General features: G+C 40.6%; 1 protein-coding gene across 2 annotated transcripts; it reads right to left on the reverse strand.

The window, feature by feature from the left end:
* Positions 1 to 539: 539 nt before the first annotated feature.
* Positions 540 to 23,687, reverse strand: znf143a (zinc finger protein 143a). Of its 2 annotated transcripts, XM_079639484.1 has the most exons (17): positions 23,431 to 23,687; positions 23,214 to 23,337; positions 20,648 to 20,750; positions 20,008 to 20,094; positions 13,226 to 13,309; positions 12,948 to 13,076; positions 11,115 to 11,308; positions 10,844 to 10,915; positions 10,644 to 10,757; positions 10,462 to 10,537; positions 8,019 to 8,144; positions 6,793 to 6,972; positions 5,356 to 5,583; positions 5,132 to 5,265; positions 4,866 to 4,997; positions 3,959 to 4,069; positions 772 to 1,066 (listed from the first exon to the last, which is right to left on the reverse strand). In XM_079639484.1, the coding sequence occupies exons 2-17, from the start codon at positions 23,217 to 23,219 to the stop codon at positions 983 to 985; spliced, it is 1,860 nt and encodes a 619-aa protein (XP_079495610.1). In that variant the 5' UTR covers positions 23,220 to 23,337; positions 23,431 to 23,687; the 3' UTR covers positions 772 to 982. The 2 variants fall into 2 exon arrangements, with proteins under 2 accessions (XP_079495611.1, XP_079495610.1); XM_079639485.1 differs by lacking the exons at positions 23,214 to 23,337; positions 23,431 to 23,687 and adding an exon at positions 22,959 to 23,139 and having other exon boundaries at positions 540 to 1,066.
* Between the last annotated feature and the right edge of the window lie 28 nt (positions 23,688 to 23,715).

Genomic DNA, 23,715 nt, shown 5'->3' on the forward strand with positions numbered 1-23,715 from the left:
AATGTTTCACAATAAGTCTCAAGAATTTCAAGTGCTATAAATCCACTGATAGTCTTTTGGCCTTAAGTCATCTGTAAAAGTGTGAAGATTATGAAAATGAAATACACTTTTACAGTAAGGACTACAACATAATTTCAATCACACAGGCCGTTTCTGAACCATTTTTCTTCTAGATAAGCTATTTTTTTTGCTCATGCATCTTACTTTTTTTTAAAATAACCAAGTAAATTGTATAGTAAACAAAAGCTTTGAACATGATTATTTCATGCAGTTTGCACAACTTTTAAAGAATATCATATTTTTTACCAATTCATTCCCTTTCAACTTGACATGACAGTTCCTCATATTAAACATTCATTGTGTATGCTTTGCTTGGTGAAATTAAAAGTCATGCCTCCACAAATCTTAAGACTATTATTAGGATTATTAGCTATTGCCCAACTTCACTGCTGCCTTTACTTTTTCATCTGTCAAAACTATTTTTTGCCTCCAAAAAATATTTATTTTTATTGTTGAACTATTTGACCCTATATAAATATGTATCTGAGACAACTATAAAAATGCTTGTTTCACATTTTCTAATTTACTACAAAATAGTTTATTACTATCATATTATCATCATAACACTTGGGTAACACTTTTATATTATTAGCATTAGGCATGTTGCTTTAATGACATAATGGCACAGACCTTGTGCTCTTCAAGGGAAGAAAGAACATTTGGAGTCAAATCAATGTCATAAATGAGAAATCATCACGACACACTAAACATCCCCTTCATTTCTTTTTATTTAAAAAATGCAAACAGGTTTGCGCCTTTTAGATATCTATATCAATGTGAACAAAATCTGTTAAAAATGTTTTCATAGTGCACAGTGTGACCTCTGTACAATTGTGGTGAAAGGGTAATTACAAAAGTTCATCATTTGTTCATCATTGGAATCACTAGTACTAGTTACACTAAATACTGAAGGTGAAGGTAGTTAATTGGCCAGTCCTGTTGTTTCTCCTCCCTGTAATGATGATGCTATCCTCAGAGCTTCTTCCAGTGAAGTCTGTTCGTTGAGCTACAAGATAGAATACAACACTTGTTCAATAATATATACATATTCCCAGCCATACAGTTAAAGATAAAGGTCAAAATTAGCATTGCAAAAATAAAAGCGAGTGAAATCATCTAAACCAGGCCAGACTTGAGGCTGGAACCAACAACCACAACTTTCAGACTCAATTTGTTTCCTTCAGCTCAACGGTGATGGAATTGAATGCACAGGATAGTGGGAAATCATAGAGTGTGACGTACACCGATGAGCCAAAACAGTATGACCACCTGTCCTGTCTAATATCCTGTTGGTCCTCCGTGTGCTGCCTAAACAGCGCCGACCCACCGAGGCATGGACTCTACAAGAGCCCTGAAGATGGCCTGTGGTCTCCGGCATCAAGAAGTCAGAAGAAGATCCTCCAAGTTCTGAAGTTGCGAGGTGGAGCCGCCGTGAATCGAAATTGTTGGTCCAGCATATCCCACAGATGCTCAATTGGATTGAGATTTGGGGAATTTGAAGATCTGGGCTGCTTTCCAGTCCACTTTTAGACACGCACTTGCGAACTTCCCTAAGCACTTCCCCTCGGGGGAATCCCTGCCGCCATTTTGAAGTGTGTTCCACACACGAAGGAAGTTTATATGGTCAGACCCTCATTCCCTTGATTTTGAATCTACTTCATATGTACACTTCAAGCACATATATGTCCCACAATGCAGTACAGTTGTGACGTCACCACATCCATTCACCACCACAACAAACAACTTGATGAAATATCAATTATATATTTTTTAATCTAAAACAACTCAAACACATCTATATACATTTGTATGCTGCATTAAACAAATTCCTAAAGGAACACTCCACTTTTTTAGGAAATAGGCGCATTTTCCAACTCCCCAAGAGTTAAACAATTGAGTTTTACCGTTTTCGAATCCATTCAGACGATCTCCGGGTTTGGCGGTAGCACTTTTAGCATAGATCATTGAATCTGATTAGATCGTTAGCATCGCTCAAAAAAAAAAATGACCAAAGAGTTTAGATATTTTTCCTATTTAAAACTTGACTCTTCTGTAGTTACACCGTGTACTAAGACTATACTCTCATTCCTGCGTAATAATCAAGGAACTGCTGCCATACCAGCAGCGCAATGATATTACAAACTTAGTGGCGGTCATGTTGGAAGTTACCGAGCTGGGGACTATTTTCAGGCGCTGCGTAATATCATTGCGCCTGCTGGTACGTTCCTTGATTATTACGCAGGAATGAGAGTATAGTTCATATTGACCAAGAAAATCGCAACTTTTCTTTTTCTGTCGGTCTTAGTACACGAAGTAAATACCGAAGAGCAAAGTTTTAAATAGGAAAAATATCGAAGCTCTTTGGTCATTTTTTTGAGAGAGATGCTAACAGTCTAATCAGATTCAATGATCTATGCTAAGCTATGCTAAAAGTCCTACCGCCAGACCCGGAGATCGGCTGAATGGATTCGAAAACGGTAAAACTGTTTAACTCTCGGGGAGTTGGAAAATTAGCCTATTTCCAAAAAAAAGTGGAGTGTTCCTTTAAAAGGGAAAAAAATGTAAATATTAAATAAACTGATTACAAGTGATCAAGGGCTTAGGACGTTCCAGTTCAGCCCATTGCAGTTTCCGCCTGTAGTGAGCACTCGCGATGACGTACATCCGAGTGAACGAGGCGGAGGGAAGTTAGCAAGTGAAGGGCATGACAATTTTTGACTGGAACGCAGCCCAGGGCGACACCTTGAACTCTTTATCATGTTCTTCAAACCATTACTGAACAATGTGTGCAGTGTGGCAGGGTGCGTTATAATGCTGAAAGAGGCCACTTGTGTTGTGACACATTCCTCTCATTGCCATCATTCAAATTTTGTGTGACTTGTGCCCCAGTAGACCTTCTGTCGACTCTGAACCTTTGCGCATCGATGAGCCTTGAGCGCCCAACACCCTGTCGCCGGGTTTGTGGTTTGTCTCTCCTCGGATCACTGTTGGTAAATCTTCACCACTGCTGACCACACGTCTTGTCATTTCAGAGATACTCTGACCCAGTCGCCTTGCCATAACAATTTGGCCCTTGTCAAAGTCGCTCAGATCTTTATTCCTGACCATTTCTCCCGCATACAACACGTTGATTACGAGAACTGATAGTTTGCTTACCATCTAATCCACCCAGGCCTTAATATATAGCCTTGTTAGGAGATGATCAACAATATTCGCTTCACCTGTGACTGGTCATAATGTTTTGGCTCATCAGTGTATCTACGCTACCTTCAAAAATCAGATGAAGGTATCTCAGTAGACAGGATGTAACAGCTTTTGGACGCAGTCTGTATGATTCTTAAAAATACTAGGGATCATAAACTTGCCAACTTTGTAAATGGTTAACAGACTTCAGTTAAAATCACAACTAAAGACTAATTCACACTGCACCGACAGACACGACCAATGCCACCAGACACTTCATCAAGATTTGCCAGATCAGTGTGTCGGCGTCTGTTGGCGCTGGTCGATTGTTTTCGCCAATTAAACATGTTCAATTGCCATTTGTCGGGTTGTGGAAAGTCTGAGAAGTGATGTACTCAAATCTGGTGATCGTCCACGTTGGTCGGTGTCTAAAGTCATGCAGAAACATGCACCTGCCTTGTTGCTTTTTGCAAATGAAAATATGTTCTAAAATCAGCTCAAAATATCAAACATGTTTGATATTCTCAGATTGGATGAAATCATAGAAAAAAACGTGGTTTGCGGCTATTGCGATTTTCCGTGAAATTGTTCAATTCCAACTCTCTAAAATATGAAAACTGGCTGTGACTTTCAGCAACTAGCATCAACTCGTCCAATTGTAAATCAGGCAAAACTCTGGGCAAAAGTCACGTAGTGTATTCCATCTTTACTCTACCTGAACAGCGATCTGTGTGCCGTTAGAAGTAGCCAGAAGTGTAATTGGGTGTGCTGATAACCCATCCTGTATGTTCCTGCAAGATGTTAAATCTGGCATCATAATAGTCATCTGAAGAAAACAGAAAAAAAATAATACATAAAAATATTTCCTATGATCAGTTTATAGAGTGCTGCAGGGGTGATGTATTATAGTGGGCCAAAACCTGTAAAAGAGTTAGCATTTTAGCAGTTCTAGTTCCATCGTCCTGATTCAATGGGTTTTTTGAATGGGTTTTTAGTGTGGTGACACTAAGATATATTAAAGTTTTATTCAACAACATAAAATACATCAGTAATGCCCCCTTGTGCTGTTTTTAAGCTTTTACTTGTCTTGAAAAAGGCGGTAGCAAACAAGTGGCTAAACGGGACCACAGACAGAGCTTCTCGGCCGAACAGCTGAACTAATTTATTCACTAGTCCACTTTCAAAGCCTTGTGTTTATAATCACGCTCTTGCAAACTAATCTAACTCAAACTTTTTTTGTTTAATAAAGAGTAAAATATTTGTCGAAAGCTTAGTGAAGTCATGTGACCATGGTGTAGTTTATTTATAGCCTACGGTTTGCTTTTGACTACTGGCGATTGTATACGCTTCAAGATGTATTATTTTGTGACCAAAACATGTAAGAGCCATAAACTTGTGTTGGTCACAGAGTTATTTTCTGCGATAATCCAAAAGCCAATGGAAAAATCCTGTTGGGGTTTTTGTCGAGGGAACCAAAGTGATAATAACTTCCAGGTTGGCCTAAAAAAAAAAAACATAACTGCAGCACTCTATATGCACACAGATCAGCATTGGGCAGAACATAGTCTTGTGATAATTAGGAAAGAACCCTTTAATGTGTTTTCTGGAAAAATCCTACACACCTGTCCTTCAGTCCCGTCCTCTGAGACCATAGTCACTGAATGAGCCTCCCCTGAAGACAGCAAAGACTCAGTGGGTGGGAAGGTGATCATACTGCCATCTTGTGTTACCATTGTGATTGTATTTCCAATAGCCTGTTAAAAATCAAAGGCATAAACAAAAATAAATATTGAATATATTTTAATTTGATCATATATGATTCATAATCAAAAAGACTCACAACAATAAAATATTAATGTAGATCTTCTGATAAACGTTAGATGCAAACCTGTGATGCTCCATCTTGTGTGATAAAAGTTACATGCTGTTGTTCCGTGACATCAGAGACCTCAGAAGCCATTTCGGGACAAGTGTCTTCACACTTCACAGGGCTAACAGTCATGGAGGGGTCATCTATAGCCTCTAAATGCAAAAGACAGCCCAGTTCCACTCATTAAACGTCATCAAAATCTGATCTGTCTAGGATATACTAGATATTTTTTTTAAACCAACCTGAAGGGGGTTCAAAATAGCCCTCCGACTCCTCTTCTATAGGCTCGGAGTCATTGTGTGCCGTACGTTTGTGCATGACTAGTGTGGAAATCTGCTTGTACGTCTTTCCACAGTGGTTGCACTTGTAGGGTTTACAGGGAGTGTGCACTACATTATGTTTGTATAGACTCGAGTACTCGGTGAATCGCTTGTCACATCCAGGAACTGTGCAAACATACGGCCTCTCTCCTGCATGTAAAAAAAAGACACTGGTTTAGATATTTCACAAGAGTTGCATTCACAGTTACATTTAGGTTAGATTACATATCATAAAGAAAGAGTTAAAACAAATAGTCCACTCAAAATGGAAAGTCTGCCATTATTTACTCCCCCCTCATGTCTTCCCATATCCATATGAATTGCTTTCTTTCTTTTGGTGAATTTTTGGATACTTAAAGAGATAGTTCACCCAAAATGATAGTTTTATCACTATTTACTTACTCTCGTGTCATTCCAAAAAACACTGAGACACTTCTTAATAATATTAGTAACACTTTACAATAAGAGCTCATCAGTTAATGCATTAACTAACATTGACAATGAGCAATACATTTATTATGATATTTATTAGTCTTCGTTAACATTAGTTAATAAAATACAAATGTTCATTGTTAGTTCATGCTTGCTCAGGTCCATTAAATATAAATAATATTAACAAATACATTTTTTGCGCATAATAACCTTTTAGTAATATTTGAAATTAACATTAAGATTAATAAATGCTTTAGAAGTATTTTTGTTACACTGTATTATAAGGTGGTGTTGTTGCAGTGTACTTACACAAATGAGTACTGCGTAATATTACTTAATTACATGTAAATACTATAGGGTTATGGTTAGGTTTAGGGTTATTTATTTGTAATTATGCATAATTTACTTTTATTACTATTGTAAGTACATGTACCACGTGTAACTATGTCATCTTAAAATTAAGTGTTACCGCATTTTTCTTTGTTAGTTTGTTAACTGACCAACGTTAACGTGACCAAGGTATTAACAAAATATATATTTTTTATGTTCCACAGAAGAAACAAAGTCACACATGTTTTGAACGACATGAGGGTGAGTAGCCTAAATGATGAAAGCATTTTTATTTTTGGCTGAACTATCAATTAATACAATGAAAGGGAATGAGGACTGGAGTTAACAAGCTCCAAAATGACAAGAAGCACCATGAAAGTGGTCATGCTCTATAATCTAAGTCTCCTAAATTCATACGATAGCTTTGTTTGAGAACCAGATTCACAATAACAACTTGCCATTAGACCAGATCAGCACATAATTTTCTCCCTTTGAGTTCCACGTAAGAAAGAAAGTCATACAGGTCTGGAACGAGTAAAAGGATGGCCATTTTAATTTCTAGGTGAACAAGCCCTTTAAGGCTAAAAAGCAGCATACCTGTATGGATCCGTATGTGGTTCTTGTAATTTGTTGCGCTGGCAAAGGCCCGATTACAGCCTGGTTCTGGGCAGTGATACGGTTTCTCTCCTGTGTGTGTGCGAACATGCACCTTACAGATGTTTGAGGTAGTGAAGGATCGTCCACAGCCCGGGAAAGGACATAAAAATGGCTTCTCTCCTAAAAGAACAGAGGTAATTGGAAGGAGCCCAAGTAATGTAGTGGTACCGTGTTATCACATTGGTAATAAGGCTGCTAATATGACAAATCTCCATATCGTCGCTGTTGGGCAGAAACCTTGTATGTCCAAAAACGTTACTTAGTTTTCAGGAAATGGAAAAAAATACCACATTAAAAAAAAATATTAAACAACTTTTCAATCAAAGTTGATACTGTGGCTTTATATGTCATAATTTTACCAAAATGAAGCTCAAATGGAGTTTATGACCAGCAAATTTCGGACATGTGTTTTGTCCATTATTAGAACGGCCGAATAATACTGTATGTTAGTCAGTAATATGTTTTCATCAACTTACAGGTTATAAAGTTAATGTAGCTATATGTGGGCGCTCAGTTTTTTCTGTCATTTGGCCAAAATCCCATGTTATTAAAGAAGAAGTGCTTCGTTCGCACAGGCTATTTAAGACAGTGTTGTTGGCTATGACTCGACAAACAAATGCTAGACTCTTTTCCACTCCTCAAATAAAACATTAGCCTTTATATATAGTGTTTCTTGAGTCAAGAAAACGCTGAACTTATTCAAAGAACCAGTTCTTTGTTTACCCTTGCATTGCAAACAAGCCGAAACGGTCCAAACTGCGAACAACACTTCCTTCACGATAGAGGCGGGGTGGAGTTATGAGGTTGAACTGACAGTTTGAGGAGCCAATGGAGTTACAGGGTTTAGTTGAAAGCTGTTTTTAATACTTTTCAGTGGTTAGATATTTGCAAAACCCTCAGAAAGACATAAATGGTGACCAATAGTAATGATTTATGAAGATAATTTTACGAAAAGTTGAGATACAAGGTTTCCACCCGACAGCGACAATATGAAACATCGATTTTATTCTTGGACAATTCATATGCATGTAGCTTTTTGTCTACTATTCAATACCATGATATGTTTAACACGGTACTGTGTGATAACTATATTAATATTCAGATACTATAATAAATACAATAATCCAGGGAATAGATGGAATATTTTAAGAAGGCAAAGAAAGTACCCGTGTGAATTCTGGTGTGCTTTTGAAGGTCCCCTGAGGTCTTGAAAGATTTTTTACAGTCCAACTCCTGACAGCGGTAAGGTTTCTCTCCAGTGTGTGTCCTGATGTGACTTTTCAAACCATAACCTTATAGAAAAAGAATGACAAGGGATGAATATAACACAGCAAATACGGAAAAAAAACTGCTCAAAAGTTGGGGGTCGGTACGATTATTAATATTTTTTAATACATTTTGTGAACAAATTATTACAATTTAAAGGTGCATGACTTTTGCTGCAGAACATTGTTTGGTTGTGCTTTGGCTCTGCGTGACTGTGCGGATAAATATTGTTCTCCTGTTGCTCATAAAACATTCACTAATAGGCTTAAGAGATATAACCAGGTAAGATGGAAAGGATCTCAAGCTGACTAGCTGAAGACATTACAGTAGCTTTACCCATTAACAGACACGATGCTTCCTTGAAAATAAATTCCAGCACAGCGCCTCAACAACCATAATGAAATGACCCTTCACAATAGATAATGCTTCACAATGAACTCTGTTAGAGAGCTGCATATGACACTTTATCTGTTCAATAACATACCTTACTAACCCATTGAGTAATAAAAACGCCATCTTCACATCACTTTTACTTCAAATCCCTCAGGTCTCGCCATCTCCGAAAAGCCAAGCCGATGTTGATTCTTGTTTTATTACGAGCTGTCGCGTTTTCTTTTTGCCAGCAGACTTTCCTCTGTTTGGCGTTTGTTTAAAACGTTCGAGATTTCTCACCCATTGTGACAACTAACTTAGTATGCCACTCTCACACCATACGTATGACGTATGGACCCCGCTAGGTCTAAAATATAAACACTTATATTAGACTAACCATAGTGAATCAGGGTAAGACAAAAACACGTGAATTGACTCTTTTATATTTTGTTAATTTTGAAATAAAAAAGTTAGTGTACCTTTAAAATAACTGGTTTCTATTGCAATATATCTTAAAATGTAATTTATTCCTGTGATTAAAGCAGAATTTTTAGCATCATTACTCCAGTCTTCAGTGTCACACGATCCTTCAGAAATCATTATAATATGCTGATTTGCTGCTCAAGTAACATTTATTACAATCAAATGTTGAAAAAGAGATTCATCAGGATTATTTGATTAATAGAAAGATCAAAAGAACAGGTTTTCCTTTTAAATGAAAATCTTTTTCAGACTCGTGAATTCATAAGAAATAGATTTTCTCACTTTCCTCATGCACCTCTGAAACAAGAGATTGATCAAGTTTTAGAAATAAAAGTCTCTAAAGGTGCTGTCTCCAATATTTACAAAACTATTTTTTCATTTACTGCACTCTCAGATATTTCACCCATGTCTAAAATAAAGCAGAATTGGGAATCAGATCTCAATCATGTTTTTTACTGATGAGGAATGGTCAAAGGCCCTTTGTCGTGTACACACCACCTCTATTTGCACTCGTCACTCGTTAATACAGTTTAAGCTGTTACACAGAATATACTGGACAAAAGCTAAACTGTTTAAAATAAACCCAGATCTCGATCCTACTTGTGACCGACGTCGACAAGCCCCGGCTACTCTCTATCATACTTTTTTGGCTTGCCCAGCGTTGACCTCTTTCTGGACATCAATCTTCAAGTCAATTTCACTTTTATTTAGATGTTGAACCGTGCCCTTTAGTGGCACTATTTGGTCTTAATCCCGCAAAGATGTCCTTAATATCATCTTTACAGTCAAACGCTTTAGCTTTTTGCTTAATAATTGCCAAAAGGCTTTTGCACGACCTGTTGCAGTTTATTAAATAGAAAAAATTTGATTTACAATGATTGGCAGAACAGAACAATTTCACATGATTTGGCAACCTTTTCTTTTGCGCTTTAAAAAATTATAATTTTCCTATAAATAACCCTTTACGTAAACACTCCTCTGCTTTTGCCCCTTGCTGATTTTGTCCTCTCTCTCGTCCCAGTTTGATTAAGAAACAGAGTACCGGTACATAAAAAACGGAAACAAAATGTTTTTGATTTTCTTGACAGCTGGCAGTGATTGTTTAAAAAAGGTGCAAAATTTGTATTTCTTTTTTTCCCCTTAGTAATATTTACAGTTTTTGCTGTATTTGATCTATATTGCTAACACACTGTACATGCATACTACATTAATATTATTCTTACTTGTATTTTTTTGTAATATACTAGCATGTTTGGAAGCAACGTTTCATTTCATCTGTATTTCTTGGTCTATATGTTGAAACAAACACTGTATTGTCTTTCTTTTATTATCTCTCAGATTGGAAAAACATCAATAAAAAGAGTTAAACTAAATTAAATTCTTACATTACGAATGTCTTAACTGCTTTTCAATTTAATGCATCCTTGCTGAATAGGACACGGAAAGCCCTGCTCCGGTGACAAATTAATCTGTAAATCTTTTAGTTACCTGTTGCAAACTTCTTTCCACAGCCAGGTATGTCACAACAGTACGGCTTGTCACCTGTATGCGCTCTTTCATGTACCTGATTAAACAAAATACGAGAAAATAATCATAATGCATTACATTTGTAGTGTTGTCTATGGTGAATTACTTTTATTGATAAGCTAAAATACACAAGCCATATTAACCTTCAGATGATTTGCAGTGGTGTAAAGCTTCCCACATCCGTCATAATTACACCGAAAACACTTCTCCCCAGGCTGCTGCACACTACGCCGGATTTCTTGACCCTGAAGTACGATCTAGAGGGCGGGAGGAGAAACATTTTTGAGCATCTCCTAGTTTGACTATTGATATTTTTTATTTTGCATGGATATTATATTCTAACCTGCATCTCCACAAGACCGTGAGGATCATTGGTGATCAGCTCAGAGTTTGTGTACGAGTCCATTTCCTCAATCTGCAGGAAAGAATTCATTTCAAGAGTGATCATTACGCTTTACAAAAATATATTTTTTAACAATTTTGACAAATGATTAGCTAAAAAAAAAAACTTTTACAATATGTAACAACGTCGCCTAATTTTATATCACCAGAAAAGTCATTGTAAATACATTGTGAGTGTCTTTGCATTAGCCCTTGTCATCTTTAAAGTGTACCTTGGTTGTGTACTGCTCCAAAGCATTGATGGTTTCTTGGTCAATGGATGAATCTGTCTGCAAATCTGCTACGGTGCCATTTGTCTGGATGGCCAGAATGGTGTTCGGCTGAGACACCTGAACTGCATGATGGATGTAAGCAGTAGACCCGTCCTCTAACTGCACCGCCTGCAGGGTACTGGGTTCATATGTATCTGAAAATGCAGTAATATATAAAGCATATTAAATAATAATACATAAAGCATGTTCAACCGAATCCTATTTAACATCCTGCACACACTCTTTTTTAAAGAACCCTTTATGCCAGAAAGGAGAATGTCTTAAAGGGGTGGTTGAGTATGATTTCACTTTTCTAACTTTAGGTAGTGTGTAATGTTGCTGTTTGAGCATAAACAACATCTGCAAAGTTACAACACTCAAAGAAATTGCTTTGTAAGGACTACAACAAACAGCTGGTAGAGACTACATGACATTTCTCCCGGGTTAGTGACATCACTAACACTAAAATGTACATAAACCCCGCCCCCGGGAACGCGATTTATAGATTATCATGACAGAATATGCTAATCAATGACTAGAAGATAATTTGAATTTATTGTTAAGAGGAAAACCCCTTGAGATGTGACATCTCGTTTTCGAGGGGACCTCAAGAAAAACATACTTCACATACATACTAACAGAACAAAAACAAATGCTCTCTATCACACCAAAACCACCCATATCTTCCCATATCCAACCATTAGATATTAGGCAATAAACAATTAATGTCATTCATATAGACATTTATATCAAGCATTAGGAAAACAGTTGCAGCTTGTATGCGAATATATTTAAGAAGAGACATCTTAAACTGGTGAAAAGAGGAGATCGATCTAAAAGACCTAGGTAAACCATTCCAATCAGAAGGGGCTTTAAATTTAAAGGCTCTCCTCCCACTTTCTTTGGATATATTTGGTACAGAAAAAATAAGAGTCAGTGTCTCTTAGGCTGTAGGATGTTTGATATGGAATCAAGTATTGTTTCTGATAGGATGGATAGTTTGAGAAAATACATTTGTAAACAAACTGCAACCTATACTATACTGTCGTCTAGCATTTAGTGAAAGAAGATTCAATAACTGATACATTTCACAGTGATGAGTTCTAAATGGACACCTCAAAACAAATCTGCAGATACTATTATAAATCACATTCAAAGGTTTAAGATTGGTTATGGCTGTGTTCTGATAAACAACATCCGCATAATCAATTATAGGCAATAATAGTTGAGTAATAATTTTGTATCTAATCTGTAATCCACATAAGCTACATAAATTCATCAACTAACCATTCAGAAATGTTGTCACTTCTTCTTGAGTCTCTCCCTCATTGTCTGACTCCGGTTTGAACATAAAAGGCTAAAAGTTTTTGAAATTTTCAGTGTGTGTCTGTGTGAGAGGTAAAATGACACAAGCTCTTGAAGCTCGGCCCTCTGTGTCGGGAGCATCAGATTATTCACATTTAAAGGAACAGACACAAAAACTGTGTGTTTTTGCTCACCCTCAAAAAGTGACAACTTTAACATGCTATATAAAAATATCTGTGGGGTATTTTGAGCTAAAACTTCACACACACACTGTGGGGACATCAATGATTTATTTTACATCTTTTGGAAAGGGCATTATATCACCCCTTTAAATGATTGCATAATTTTGCATATTATGAGAAAAATGTAAGTGTTTTTTGACCTTTGCTGCATGGAGAGCTCCAAAACAAATTAGGAACCTTTAAAATAATATAATAGGGGTAATTTTCTTTTAAGAGTGCAAAAAAAAAACGGGAGTAAATGAAAAACCTTTTGTGGTGTGGTGGATGTAAGCAGTAGTTCCATCTTCCAACTGCACAGTCTGAGCATCTTCCAGTCTTAAGCTTTCGTTACCAACAACATCACATACAGACGAGCCCGTCCAGTTATTTGGCTCATCTAGTAAGCATATAATATGGAAAATGAAAAAAAAGAGACATTATTTGCATATTAACATCATAAGCCTGTTCGTTAATAAAATAATAAAAGCTAGATCACTTCAAATGAAACTAACATGAAGATTTGCTGCATATCAAACAGGAAAGTACCTGCTTTTGGAACAGAAATGTGTTGCACATAAGCAGAGGATCCATCTTCTAACTGGAACACCTGTCCTTCAACTAGATTGCTGTCTGGGGAAAACAACCAGCACTCAGTTAATACCTCACTCAAAAAATAAAAAAAATAAAAAAATAGAAATACCATGTCAACTGTGAATAAATATGAGATTTTAAAAAGAAAGTACCAAAAAATAAATAAATCATGGTAATAATTTACGGGAAAGTAAAACCATGCAAAACATTGATTTGTTTATAAAATAATATGAGAAATACATAGTTCTCTTTCATCATCTCGTGTTCGAGATCCACCTATGGGAAGGGCATCCGTACCTGACCTCTGCAGAAGCATCCAATTGCACCAAGTCTGGCTAGACAGACAGAAGCGCGCAGCCAATGCCAGGTAAGGCCCCGCCCCCTTACCTAGTGGCATATAACGCCTGCAAGCGCTGTTATTCTCCAATTGACATTCGCTTCTCGCGATCTCTGCACTGACACAGTTCGGTTGGATTACGCTGCTCACTTTCGTGTCTTCAGGAGGACATATCGCCTGATCAGCCTCCGTCAGACGTGACAGTCGTCTTTTCAGCCTTTCTGCTGTGTTCTGCATTCGGAGCCGCCCGCGCTCTCGCCGTTTTTCACCTGCTCCTCCTTCCACGGCTGCCCGCCACGGATTTTTCCGAGTTCTTCTCCGGAATGTCACTGTCTAAACCTTCCGCTTCTCCGGGGAACAGCCTATCACGGGCCTGCCCGGCCGCGTGTGGTGCGCTCATCGCCGCTAAGGACCTTCACCCGTTCTGCGTGGTCTGCTTGGGCCTTAAACATGCTCAAGAAGCCTTGGAGAACCCGGAAAATTGCAGTCACTGCCTTATGCTGCCCAAGAAGCTTTTACGACGTCGTCTGAAAGTTGCAGCGACCCAGTGCTCCGAGCTCGGCCTTTCTGACTCGGATGGGGGACACGGTGACGACGACGCGCTACCGGGGGACTCCCGGGGCGCCGCCTCTCTCATTTGGGCTGACCAGCCCAATCCCGCATTCCCCGAAGAGGACATCTTCGCGGGCAACCTCACGCTCGTCAACGAACCGGCCGGTTCCGGCGATGAGGATGACGCGGCCCTTCTTGAGGTCTCAGAGGACGAGGAGGCCATCCCACCCTCTGGCTTTCCCCAGGCTAGCGCCCACACGGCCTTGCCTCAGTCCATCCTCCTGGAAGTTTGTGAGCGAGCGGCCACTCGCCTCAACATGGAATGGCCGGCTCCACAGAGCGCCACCGACCAGGAGAGGGATATTTACGACGGGAAAGTGCTGGGACCCCCTCCCGGTCCGAGAAAACAACTCTTCCCCGTCCTTCCAGCGTGCGCGAAGCACATGAGGCACAATTGGAGCGCCCCCCTCGACTTCAAACACGGTCTCACGGATCTTGAGGTGAAGGACATGGCAGCTCATGGTATGGGTGACCCCCCCGCTATCGAGCCTTCCATCGCCAGGCACCTTAACCCCGCTCAGGGAGGGCTGCTCGCTCCCCGAAGCCGGTCTTGCCCAACAAGATGGACCGTTTTTCTGCCTCAGTTCACCAGGCCGCATACAAATCCTCGGCCTTGGCTGTCAGGGCCCTGAACGTCTCTTCACTCCTCTCCGCTTACCAGGCGGAGATTTTGGACGAATTAGGGCAACAGCTGGAAAAGGGAACTCCTTCTCTAACCTTGTGGAAGGAGATCCTCACGGTGAACGACCTCGTCCTCCGTAACGCTCGGCAGGCCGTCCAAGCCTGCGGGCGCTCTATGGCGCTTTCTGTGGTGGGAGAGCGCGCACTCTGGCTTAACCTGTCGGGCCTTTCTGACAGTGAGAAGCGGCGCATCGCGGGCGCGTCGGTGGAGCCCGGCCGGGCTCTCTTTGGCCCCGCCGTCGTATTGATGCAACAACGGTGTGACAACAAAAAGAAGGAGGATGAGGCCTTCAAGTTATGCCTTCCTAGGAAGGCGGCCCCATTTGCCTAACCCACCTGCCATGGGACGACATTTCAACCAGGGCCAGGAAAGGCCCCGCAACAGACCCCCCGCCCCACGGCAGAATAACCCACCGCCTGCTAAGCACTGGGGAAAATCTACTCCCGCCGTGGCCGCGGCTGGAAGACCATCTAACCCTACCCCCACCGACTCGAAACGCAAGCGGCCTGCCTGATGTTCGGCCGGTGGGGGCATCAAGTCCACTTTCACGGGCTACGAGCCCTTTGGACTCTCTTCATGTCCAAGAACCCCTGTCCAAAAGACGCAGGGTCTCTCGCGAGGCTGCCCAGCCCATGTGTTTGTTGAACGTGTGTTCCCCCCTCACGTTCGAGGGGTCTGTTGTGAGGAAAAGTCACAAAGCAGTGTCACCACACCGCACACACTCACTTCCCCTCACCAAATTATTAAAGGCTTCGGCCCCAGTGTTCCCCCAACACTAAACACACAAAAAACAAAAAATACATTAAAACAAACGAATCAAATGAATTCGTTACGGAGAGAGGATCTCTCTCCGCAGAGAGAATTCATCTCCCTGCAGAGAGAGAACATCTTTCTAAACCCCGGCATGTCGCCCCTAGTTCATCCACTAGATGGCGCCATTGCATCACAAATGAGTCAGCTGGGCTTACACAGCTCCGCTGCGGCTCGGGTGGGAACACTCGTGAGTCACGAACGGGCTTGGCAAGCGGTTTCGGCTCCCGAGTGGGTGATGCGTACTATAATGCAGGGCTACAGATTGCAGTTTGCAATGAAACCCCCGCATTTCAACGGCATTCTCTCTTCACACATTCTGAAAGAGGAAATATCCTCCCTCCTAAACAAGGAAGCTATTCAGGTGGTGCCCCCCAGTCTGATGAATCAGGGATTTTATTCTCGTTATTTCCTGGTCCCAAAGAAGGACGGCTCTCTCCGCCCTATCTTGGACCTTCGTGTGTTGAACAAACATTTGAGGAAATACAATTTCAGAATGCTAACTCATGGCTCGCTCGCCCGCGCCATAAAACAGAACGACTGGCTCACATCGGTAGACCTGAAAGATGCTTTCTTCATAAGCATTTATCCGCCACACAGGAAGTTTCTTCGTTTCGCCTACCAAGGCACATGTTACGAATTCACAGTTCTGCCGTTTGGGCTCAGTCTAAGCCCTCGCAGTTTCTGTCTGTGTGCGGAGGCGGGTTTAGCACCCATGAGAATGTCTGGTCTGAGGATTCTGACATACATAGACGATTGGCTCATAATAGCCGAATCGAAGGAGAAAGTGTTGCAGGACACCTGCCGTGTGCTCGCGCACATCACATCTCTCGGGTTCAGAGTGAATGTGAGCAAGAGCAATTTTACACCCAGTCAGAATGTCATTTTCCTGGGCTTGGAGTTGAACTCAGTCTCCATGCGAGCACGTCTCTCTCAAGAGCGCGTTCTCTCTCTAATGAACTGTCTATCGCAGTTCAGAGAGGGGGCGAGAGTGCAATATCGCACATGCCTCAGGCTGCAGGGTCTTATGGCTTCATCCATCCAAGTTGTGCCACTAAGACTCCTGAGAATGAGAGCGTTCATGAAATGGGTTTTGTCACTACATTTCAGCCCGATTCGCGATCTTTGCCGCTCTGTAATAGTGCGGCAAAGCTCGGCAGCCTTGCGACACTGGAAGAGCGCAGACTTTTACGCACAGGGAACCCCTCTGAGGACGGTTATGATGCGGAAAGTTGTGACGACAGATGCGTCATTAACAGGCTGGGGTGCCACCCAGGAGGGCAGAACGGTGAACGGTCTGTGGCCGAGCAGACTACGTTCAGCGCACATAAATTATTTAGAGTTGTTGACCATTTGGAAAGCTCTGAATCATTTTCTGCCTTGCCTGCAGGGACATCATGTTCTCGTACGCTGCGACAATACCACGGCTGTGGCTTATATCAACCGTCAGGGCGGCGTGCGCTCGTCGAAACTTCACGCTCTAGCTTACAAGCTTTTGGTGTGGAGCAGACGGGTTTTCCTGTCGTTACGCGCAACTCATGTTCCGGGCATTCTGAACAGAGGCGCGGATCTTCTATCAAGGGGAAATCCAATCTACGGAGATTGGCACCTTCACCCCCAGATAGTGGATATGTTATGGATGAGATTCGGACAGGCAACCGTAGATCTAGTCGCCTCGCGCGAAAACCACCATTGTCCTATGTTCTTCTCGCTAAAGGACGTGGACGCACCCCTCGGGGTAGATGCACTGGCCCACCCATGGCCCAGAGTGCTGCTGTATGCTTTTCCTCCCCTGTGCTTGATAATTCCAAGACTGGCCAGGGTGAGAGAGCAGAGCCTGTCTCTCATTCTGATAGCACCCAGGTGGCCCAAGGCACCGTGGCTGGCGGAGATAATCCCTCTGTTATATGCCGAGCCGTGGCGCCTCCCCCCACGCACGGACCTATTGTCCCAAGCGAACGGGGAGAACGGACAGGGTGGCTCTCTGGGCCTGGCCCGTGAGAGGACGAAGCTAAGCGCACTGGGGCTTTCGCCGCGTGTGATTGCCACTATAAAGAATGCCAGAGCCGTTTCTACACGGTCCTTATATGGCTGTAAGTGGCAAGTGTTCGAAGGGTGGTGCGATGGGCGTGGTCTCACATCTTATCAGTGCTCAGTTCCTGATATTTTGTGTTTCCTTCAAGACCTCATGGAAAAAGGGAGGTCTTTTTCCACCATTAAGGTCTACCTGGCTACGATTTCGGCCTGTCATGTGGGCTTTGAGGGCTCAACAGTCAGGCAGCATCCTCTAATCCGCAGATTTATGAAGGGTGCCCGTCGCTCTTTGCCAGTCGTCAGGAGAACTGTTCCTAAATAGGGACCTCTCCATGGTGCTGGAGGCTCTGTCTCAACATCCTTTTGAGCCTCTGGGAAGTATTTCCCTTAAGCTGCTGTCCTTCAAGACAGTTTTGCTCTTGGCCTTGGCATCAGCTAAACGTGTCAGTGAGCTACATGCACTCTCGGTTCATCCCTCGTGCACTAAATTCTCTCTTAGTGGAGATAAGGTTTCCCTTAAGCCTAATCCGGCCTTCATGCCGAAGTGCTTCCCTGCGTTCACTTCGGAGGTGTTGGAGCTGTCCGCTTTTCACCCTCCACCGTTTTCCTCCCCGGAGGATCAGAGGCTAAATGCTCTGTGTCCTGTCCGTGCTTTGCAGACATATATGACCAGGACCAGTGCGTTCCGGAAGAGCGACCAGCACTTTATTTCATGGGCGCCCCCTCACAAAGGGAGTCCCATATCTAAGCAACGCCTCTCACATTGGCTTGTGAATGCTATAGCTGTGGCTTATGAATCAAAAGGAGTGCAGCCCCCAGGGGGCATCAGAGCTCATTCCACAAGGGGCTTAGCCGCCTCTTGGGCTTTGTTTAGGGGAGTGTCACTGCAGGACATCTGCTCCGCTGCCAGTTGGGCTTCTCCTCATACCTTTGTGCGTTACTACCGGCTGGATGTCACCAGAATTTCGGTAGCACATTCGGTTTTAGGGGTGGGGTCTTCTTAGCCCTTCCCTGTAACCCCGTTGGAAGTAACAAATAAGGAGTGAATGGGCCGGCTGGCCATGCACATTCCTGTCACCAAGCACGTATTTCCAATCCTTCCTGGGTGTATATATGCACATTGGTGTTGCTGGGGTTATTACCACATACATGTTTCATGTCCTGCATGTGCACAGCAGTTATGTGTGTGCGTCAGGATTGCAGGTTCATGATTATGGGACGTGTCTGGCACCGCCCCCCTGGGGCGACCGTCCTTCTCTGGCTTTCAGAACCTCACTGTGAGTGTATTGGGCAATCGGGGAGCTGTCCATGTCTCTCCCATAGGTGGATCTCGAACACGAGATGATGAAAGAGAACAATAGGTTACTGTCGTAACCCCGGTTCTCTGAAACATAGAGTGGAGAGATCCACCAGCTTTGCCCCGCTTGCCGCACGAGAAGCGAATATACTTACTGGAGAATAGCAGCGCTTGCAGGCGTTATATGCCACTAGGTAAAGGGGCGGGGCCTTACCTGGCATTGGCTGCGCGCTTCTGTCTGTCTAGCCAGACTTGGTGCAATTGGATGCTTCTGCAGAGGTCAGGTACGGATGCCCTTCCCATAGGTGGATATCTCCACTCGATGTTTCAGAGAACCGGGGTTACGACAGTAACCTATTGTTATAGAATGCAGATGCTTCCTGATCACTTTCAATAAACCGTTTATTTGAGCAAGATTTAATTTGTTATATATACACTGATGATCCAAAACATTATAACCAGTCACAGGTGAAGCGAATATTGTTGATCATCTCCTAACAAGGCCACATATTAAGTTCTGGGTGGATTAGATGATAAGCAAACTCCATGTTGATGAATCTATGCCAAGAAGAATAAAGGCAGTTCTGAAGGTAAAAGGGGCTCCAACCCGGTACTAGCAAGGTGTATCTAATATATATATATATATATATATATATATATATATATACACAAACTAAGTAAAAAACAAATCATTTTAAGGTCCTGTAGCTTAACTAATTGAAAAGGTAAGGGGTTTGATTCCCAGGGAACACATTACTGTTCTTCAAAACCGCATACATGCACATGTTTGATAGGAAATTTAAAAAGAATGTGCTTAACCACAAAAAAACAAAAATAATGAAATAACCATTAAATTTGCTAATCAATATGCTAATTTGTTTCTTATAGAAGGTGATGCTAAGCTTTACATCTCAAAAGTGTCACAGAAGAACAATGTTTGTGCTCAGAACTCATAATAGACATACCTTGAGGGTTGTGAGGTATATATGCAGTGGAGCCATCTGATAAAGTCACAGCCTGCAAACTGACTGTGTCCATGCTCTGATCACCATCTGAATAAATAACAAGACAAATAGATCATGATGTCTGTAATATGGAGAACACTGCCGTTCAAATGTCTCTTATGCTGACCAAGGCTGCATTAATTTGATCAAAAATACAGTGAAATAGTGTTAGTTTTAAATAACCCTTTTCAAATGTTTTCATATATTTTAAAATCGAAATTATTCTAGTGATGCAAAGTTTAATTTTCAGCATCATTACTCCAGTCTTCAGTATCCCATGATGCTTCAGAAATCATTTTAATATGGTGATTTGCTGCTCAAGAAACATTTCTTATTATTAACAATATTTAAAACAGTTGTGCAGCTTAATATTTTTTCCCAGACCCTTTGGTGAACAGAACATTTAAAAGAACCGCATTTATTTCAAATATATATATATATATTTAGAACAATATAAAGTCTTCACTGTCACTTTTGATCAATTTAATGCATCCTTGCTGAACAATAGTATTAATTTATTTCGGGGGGAAAAGCGCAGCTTTCCCTTTAAGAAAAGGGCAATGTCTGAAGATAACTCATTTATAAAGTGTGCAGCTCTGACCTGCAATCCCCACAGCCTCAGTTAAGCAGAGCGTGACTTCCTGAGCATCACCCTCATGCTGGAAATCTGCTGACTGATTTATCTGAGCCAGCAGCATTATGACCTAGGAGAAATCAAATGTTAGGAACACAAGATAACTATATATAAGAGTTATGAAACTGTGATGGTCTCAGATTGCATAAATGGTTGATTGTTTGACTAAAAATATGGTTATAAAATATTTAAAAATATTAATGTACCACTGAAAAAACATGGTGCATGTCCAAAAAAACAGTGATAGAGTTTCTTTAAGGGTACAGAAGGCCGATTGCACTTAACTTTTACAAAACAGCGACGTTTTTGTTTTCCCTCAGTTCTAATGTCAAACTATATGGAAACCTATAATTCAAATTGTATCATTTAGTTTAAGACGACAACAACTTTATCTATCTATCTGATATAATGTTACAAGGGTTTAAAAGATAAATTAAGAATATATTAGGTCTATAACAATATAATAATTCTAACATTAGGCTACAGATTATAATACAAAAGAATATACTATAACTATTTTCATGGCCCTTTTACAGCTACATACAGGTCAACATGGGAATAAAACACAATGCTCCATTATGATATTTCGAGTTTTAGGGTGCTTTGCATATCTCGGCTGCCACGAAGGCCACCTCGATTTGAAGGACCCTTGAAAGGCCGCCTTCGTTTCGCGTCCTTCACTCGGCTCATTTAAATGATGCATCAAGTGTAGCCTTACAGTCTTTCAACCACCCACACTAACATTAGCATACATTCCACTTCACGAAAAAGAAACTGACAGAAACTGAGTCGGCATTGAGCTTGTATGAGATCATTATGAAATGTAAGTCAAAATATAATGTTTTCGGAGATGAAGGGATACATGTTTTCTTTTTGTTTTGGTGTAAATTAATCACTAACTAACTGCATACACTACTGGGAGACTACAGATGGTTGCCATTCACTGTATTGCATAAATATAACACCAGTTATATAGATTATATAGTATAAAGATTTTCAAAACAAAGTCTTTTTTATAAAATTAAGTTTAAATTTTGGGAAATATATTAAGTTATTCATACTTGAGTTGAAAAAAATCCCCCAATTTTATTCAGAGGGCCAAACTTAGCAGCAAAAAAATGCATTTGGTGCAGTTGCTGATATTTATATGGCCAAAAAGTAAGATGAATGATTGTAATCAATAATATCTTTATAACAGTATAAAATATTACTTACATAAAAATGCAAATGTAATTTGTCACTCTAGGCCTATATCTCCCAATATGACTTAGCAATATGTTATTTAAATGCTTATAGTTTTGTGTAGTTTTTATTGTGGGTGCAAAACATATACTGCAATGCAATACAATGATGATTGAGAGATGAACAAATAACCGTTCTTCAAAACACATTTTTTAAAATATCCATTGATGATCAAGCAAACCTAAGTTGCTTCAGTCCAGTAAGTGTTCATCTTGAAATATTACTAACAATATAAACGATATTCATTCGTTTACTTCATTGAAAACGTCACTGCAAAAAGAAAGACACGTGAACCAACCAGAAGGGGGACAGTTTTTACAATTATACTAACTAGGCCTTTTAACTTACTTGCTAAAAGAAAAAGTATCAGAATTCAGATTTTTAGAAATCCGTGTATCAAATACGATAAAGTAGACTTTATAAGGATTCAGATGATATCAATTTTGTAATTAAACATCTATTAACACGATCACGAAATCGTTAGCCTCATAGCATAATTGCCTAAGTCATTTTTTGTTTTTTCTTGTTTTCCAAAAACATTGAAATATGACCTAGGCAATTATGCTATGAGGCTAACGAAATACTAACCAGACGTGAAGCTTTACTTCCTTTTTCTCAAAAAAGCTAGTTCCTTCAAATGTGTAGTGTTTTCTAGTCGCCTCAGTAGTGCTCCACGTGCCATTGATTCACCCCTGTTGCTTCGATCATTTGTTAAATTAAATAAAATCATTAATTAGTGTTAATCCACCCTAAGCATACTCATCTTTAACGCTTGAAAACATTGACACGTGACATAATGGGATGTGAACTCAAAGTAGCTGTTAACCTGCCGCGATAGGCTATCTAGTGTCAGAAAGATGTAAACAATCCGTGCGACACACAGTCGATCGCTTTCAGTAACGTTACAGTGTTTATAAACATGGTTTATTGCTGCTTCTGATGCGAATCTGAGTTACAGTAGCTATGTAACGTTAGTGCATATCTCGCCTGATCTATAACATTAATAACAGATGTGTTTGGTGTTTCAGACACTCACCTCTCGGAAGAACACAAATCTACCAGATACGGCAAACCGGATCAAATTATATGTTTACTATTTCCATATATCAAGGTCCCTAACATCGGGAAATACAACGGTGTGTTTTGAATTGGTATATTTCTTCTGTGGTTTTGATGTCACAGGACTCACTGAAGATGTTTGTTCTGCCCCCTGCTGTTCAGGAGTGATACGTCTCCACCAGTTAAAGGGACAGTTCACCCAAAAATGTAAAGTCAGTCATTATTTACTCACCCTCATGTTGTTCCAAACTCATTAGACTTTCGTTCATCTTCAGAACACAAATGAAGATATTTTCGATTAAATCTGGGAGCTTTCTATCCCTCCATTTGACAGCTTCGCAACTACCACTTTGACGCTTCAAAAAGTTAAAAAAGAGATTGTAAAACTAAATTTCGGAAGAGATAAGATCGCTTTTATTTAGGCTTTCATTCACATATCGTCAACTCACACATTAGTTTTCTCAGTTCAAACAAGTGCTCTTGGTAAAAAAAATTTTTGAATAAAAATATACAATAAAAAAAAAACCAGATTCTCAAGACAAACTAAGGGGGGCTGGGCTGTTGTTTACACGACACCGTTTTCAACTAAAACCGTAAAACTTTGTATGCGTTTTGGGTGCCTGAAAACGCAAAGTTTTGCAAATGGGTTTCAAAGTGCAAGTTTTTGAAAACGTTCTCCATGTAAACAACAAAAATGTGAATCTGTGAAACCGATGACGTCATGCACATGCGTA

The sequence above is a fragment of the Phoxinus phoxinus genome (assembly GCF_949152265.1).
Source record: "Phoxinus phoxinus genome assembly, chromosome: 2".
Classification (NCBI taxonomy): domain Eukaryota; kingdom Metazoa; phylum Chordata; class Actinopteri; order Cypriniformes; family Leuciscidae; genus Phoxinus; species Phoxinus phoxinus.

What these genes read in the sequence shown, in the direction of transcription:
- znf143a (XM_079639484.1), bottom strand. An exon ending in CATTTCTGTTCCAAAAGCAG is followed by an intron (nt 13,077 to 13,225) that starts GTACTTTCCTGT and finishes TATGCTTACTAG; the next exon opens with ATGAGCCAAATAACTGGACG. An exon ending in ACGGTCTTGTGGAGATGCAG is followed by an intron (nt 10,758 to 10,843) that starts GTTAGAATATAA and finishes CCCGCCCTCTAG; the next exon opens with ATCGTACTTCAGGGTCAAGA.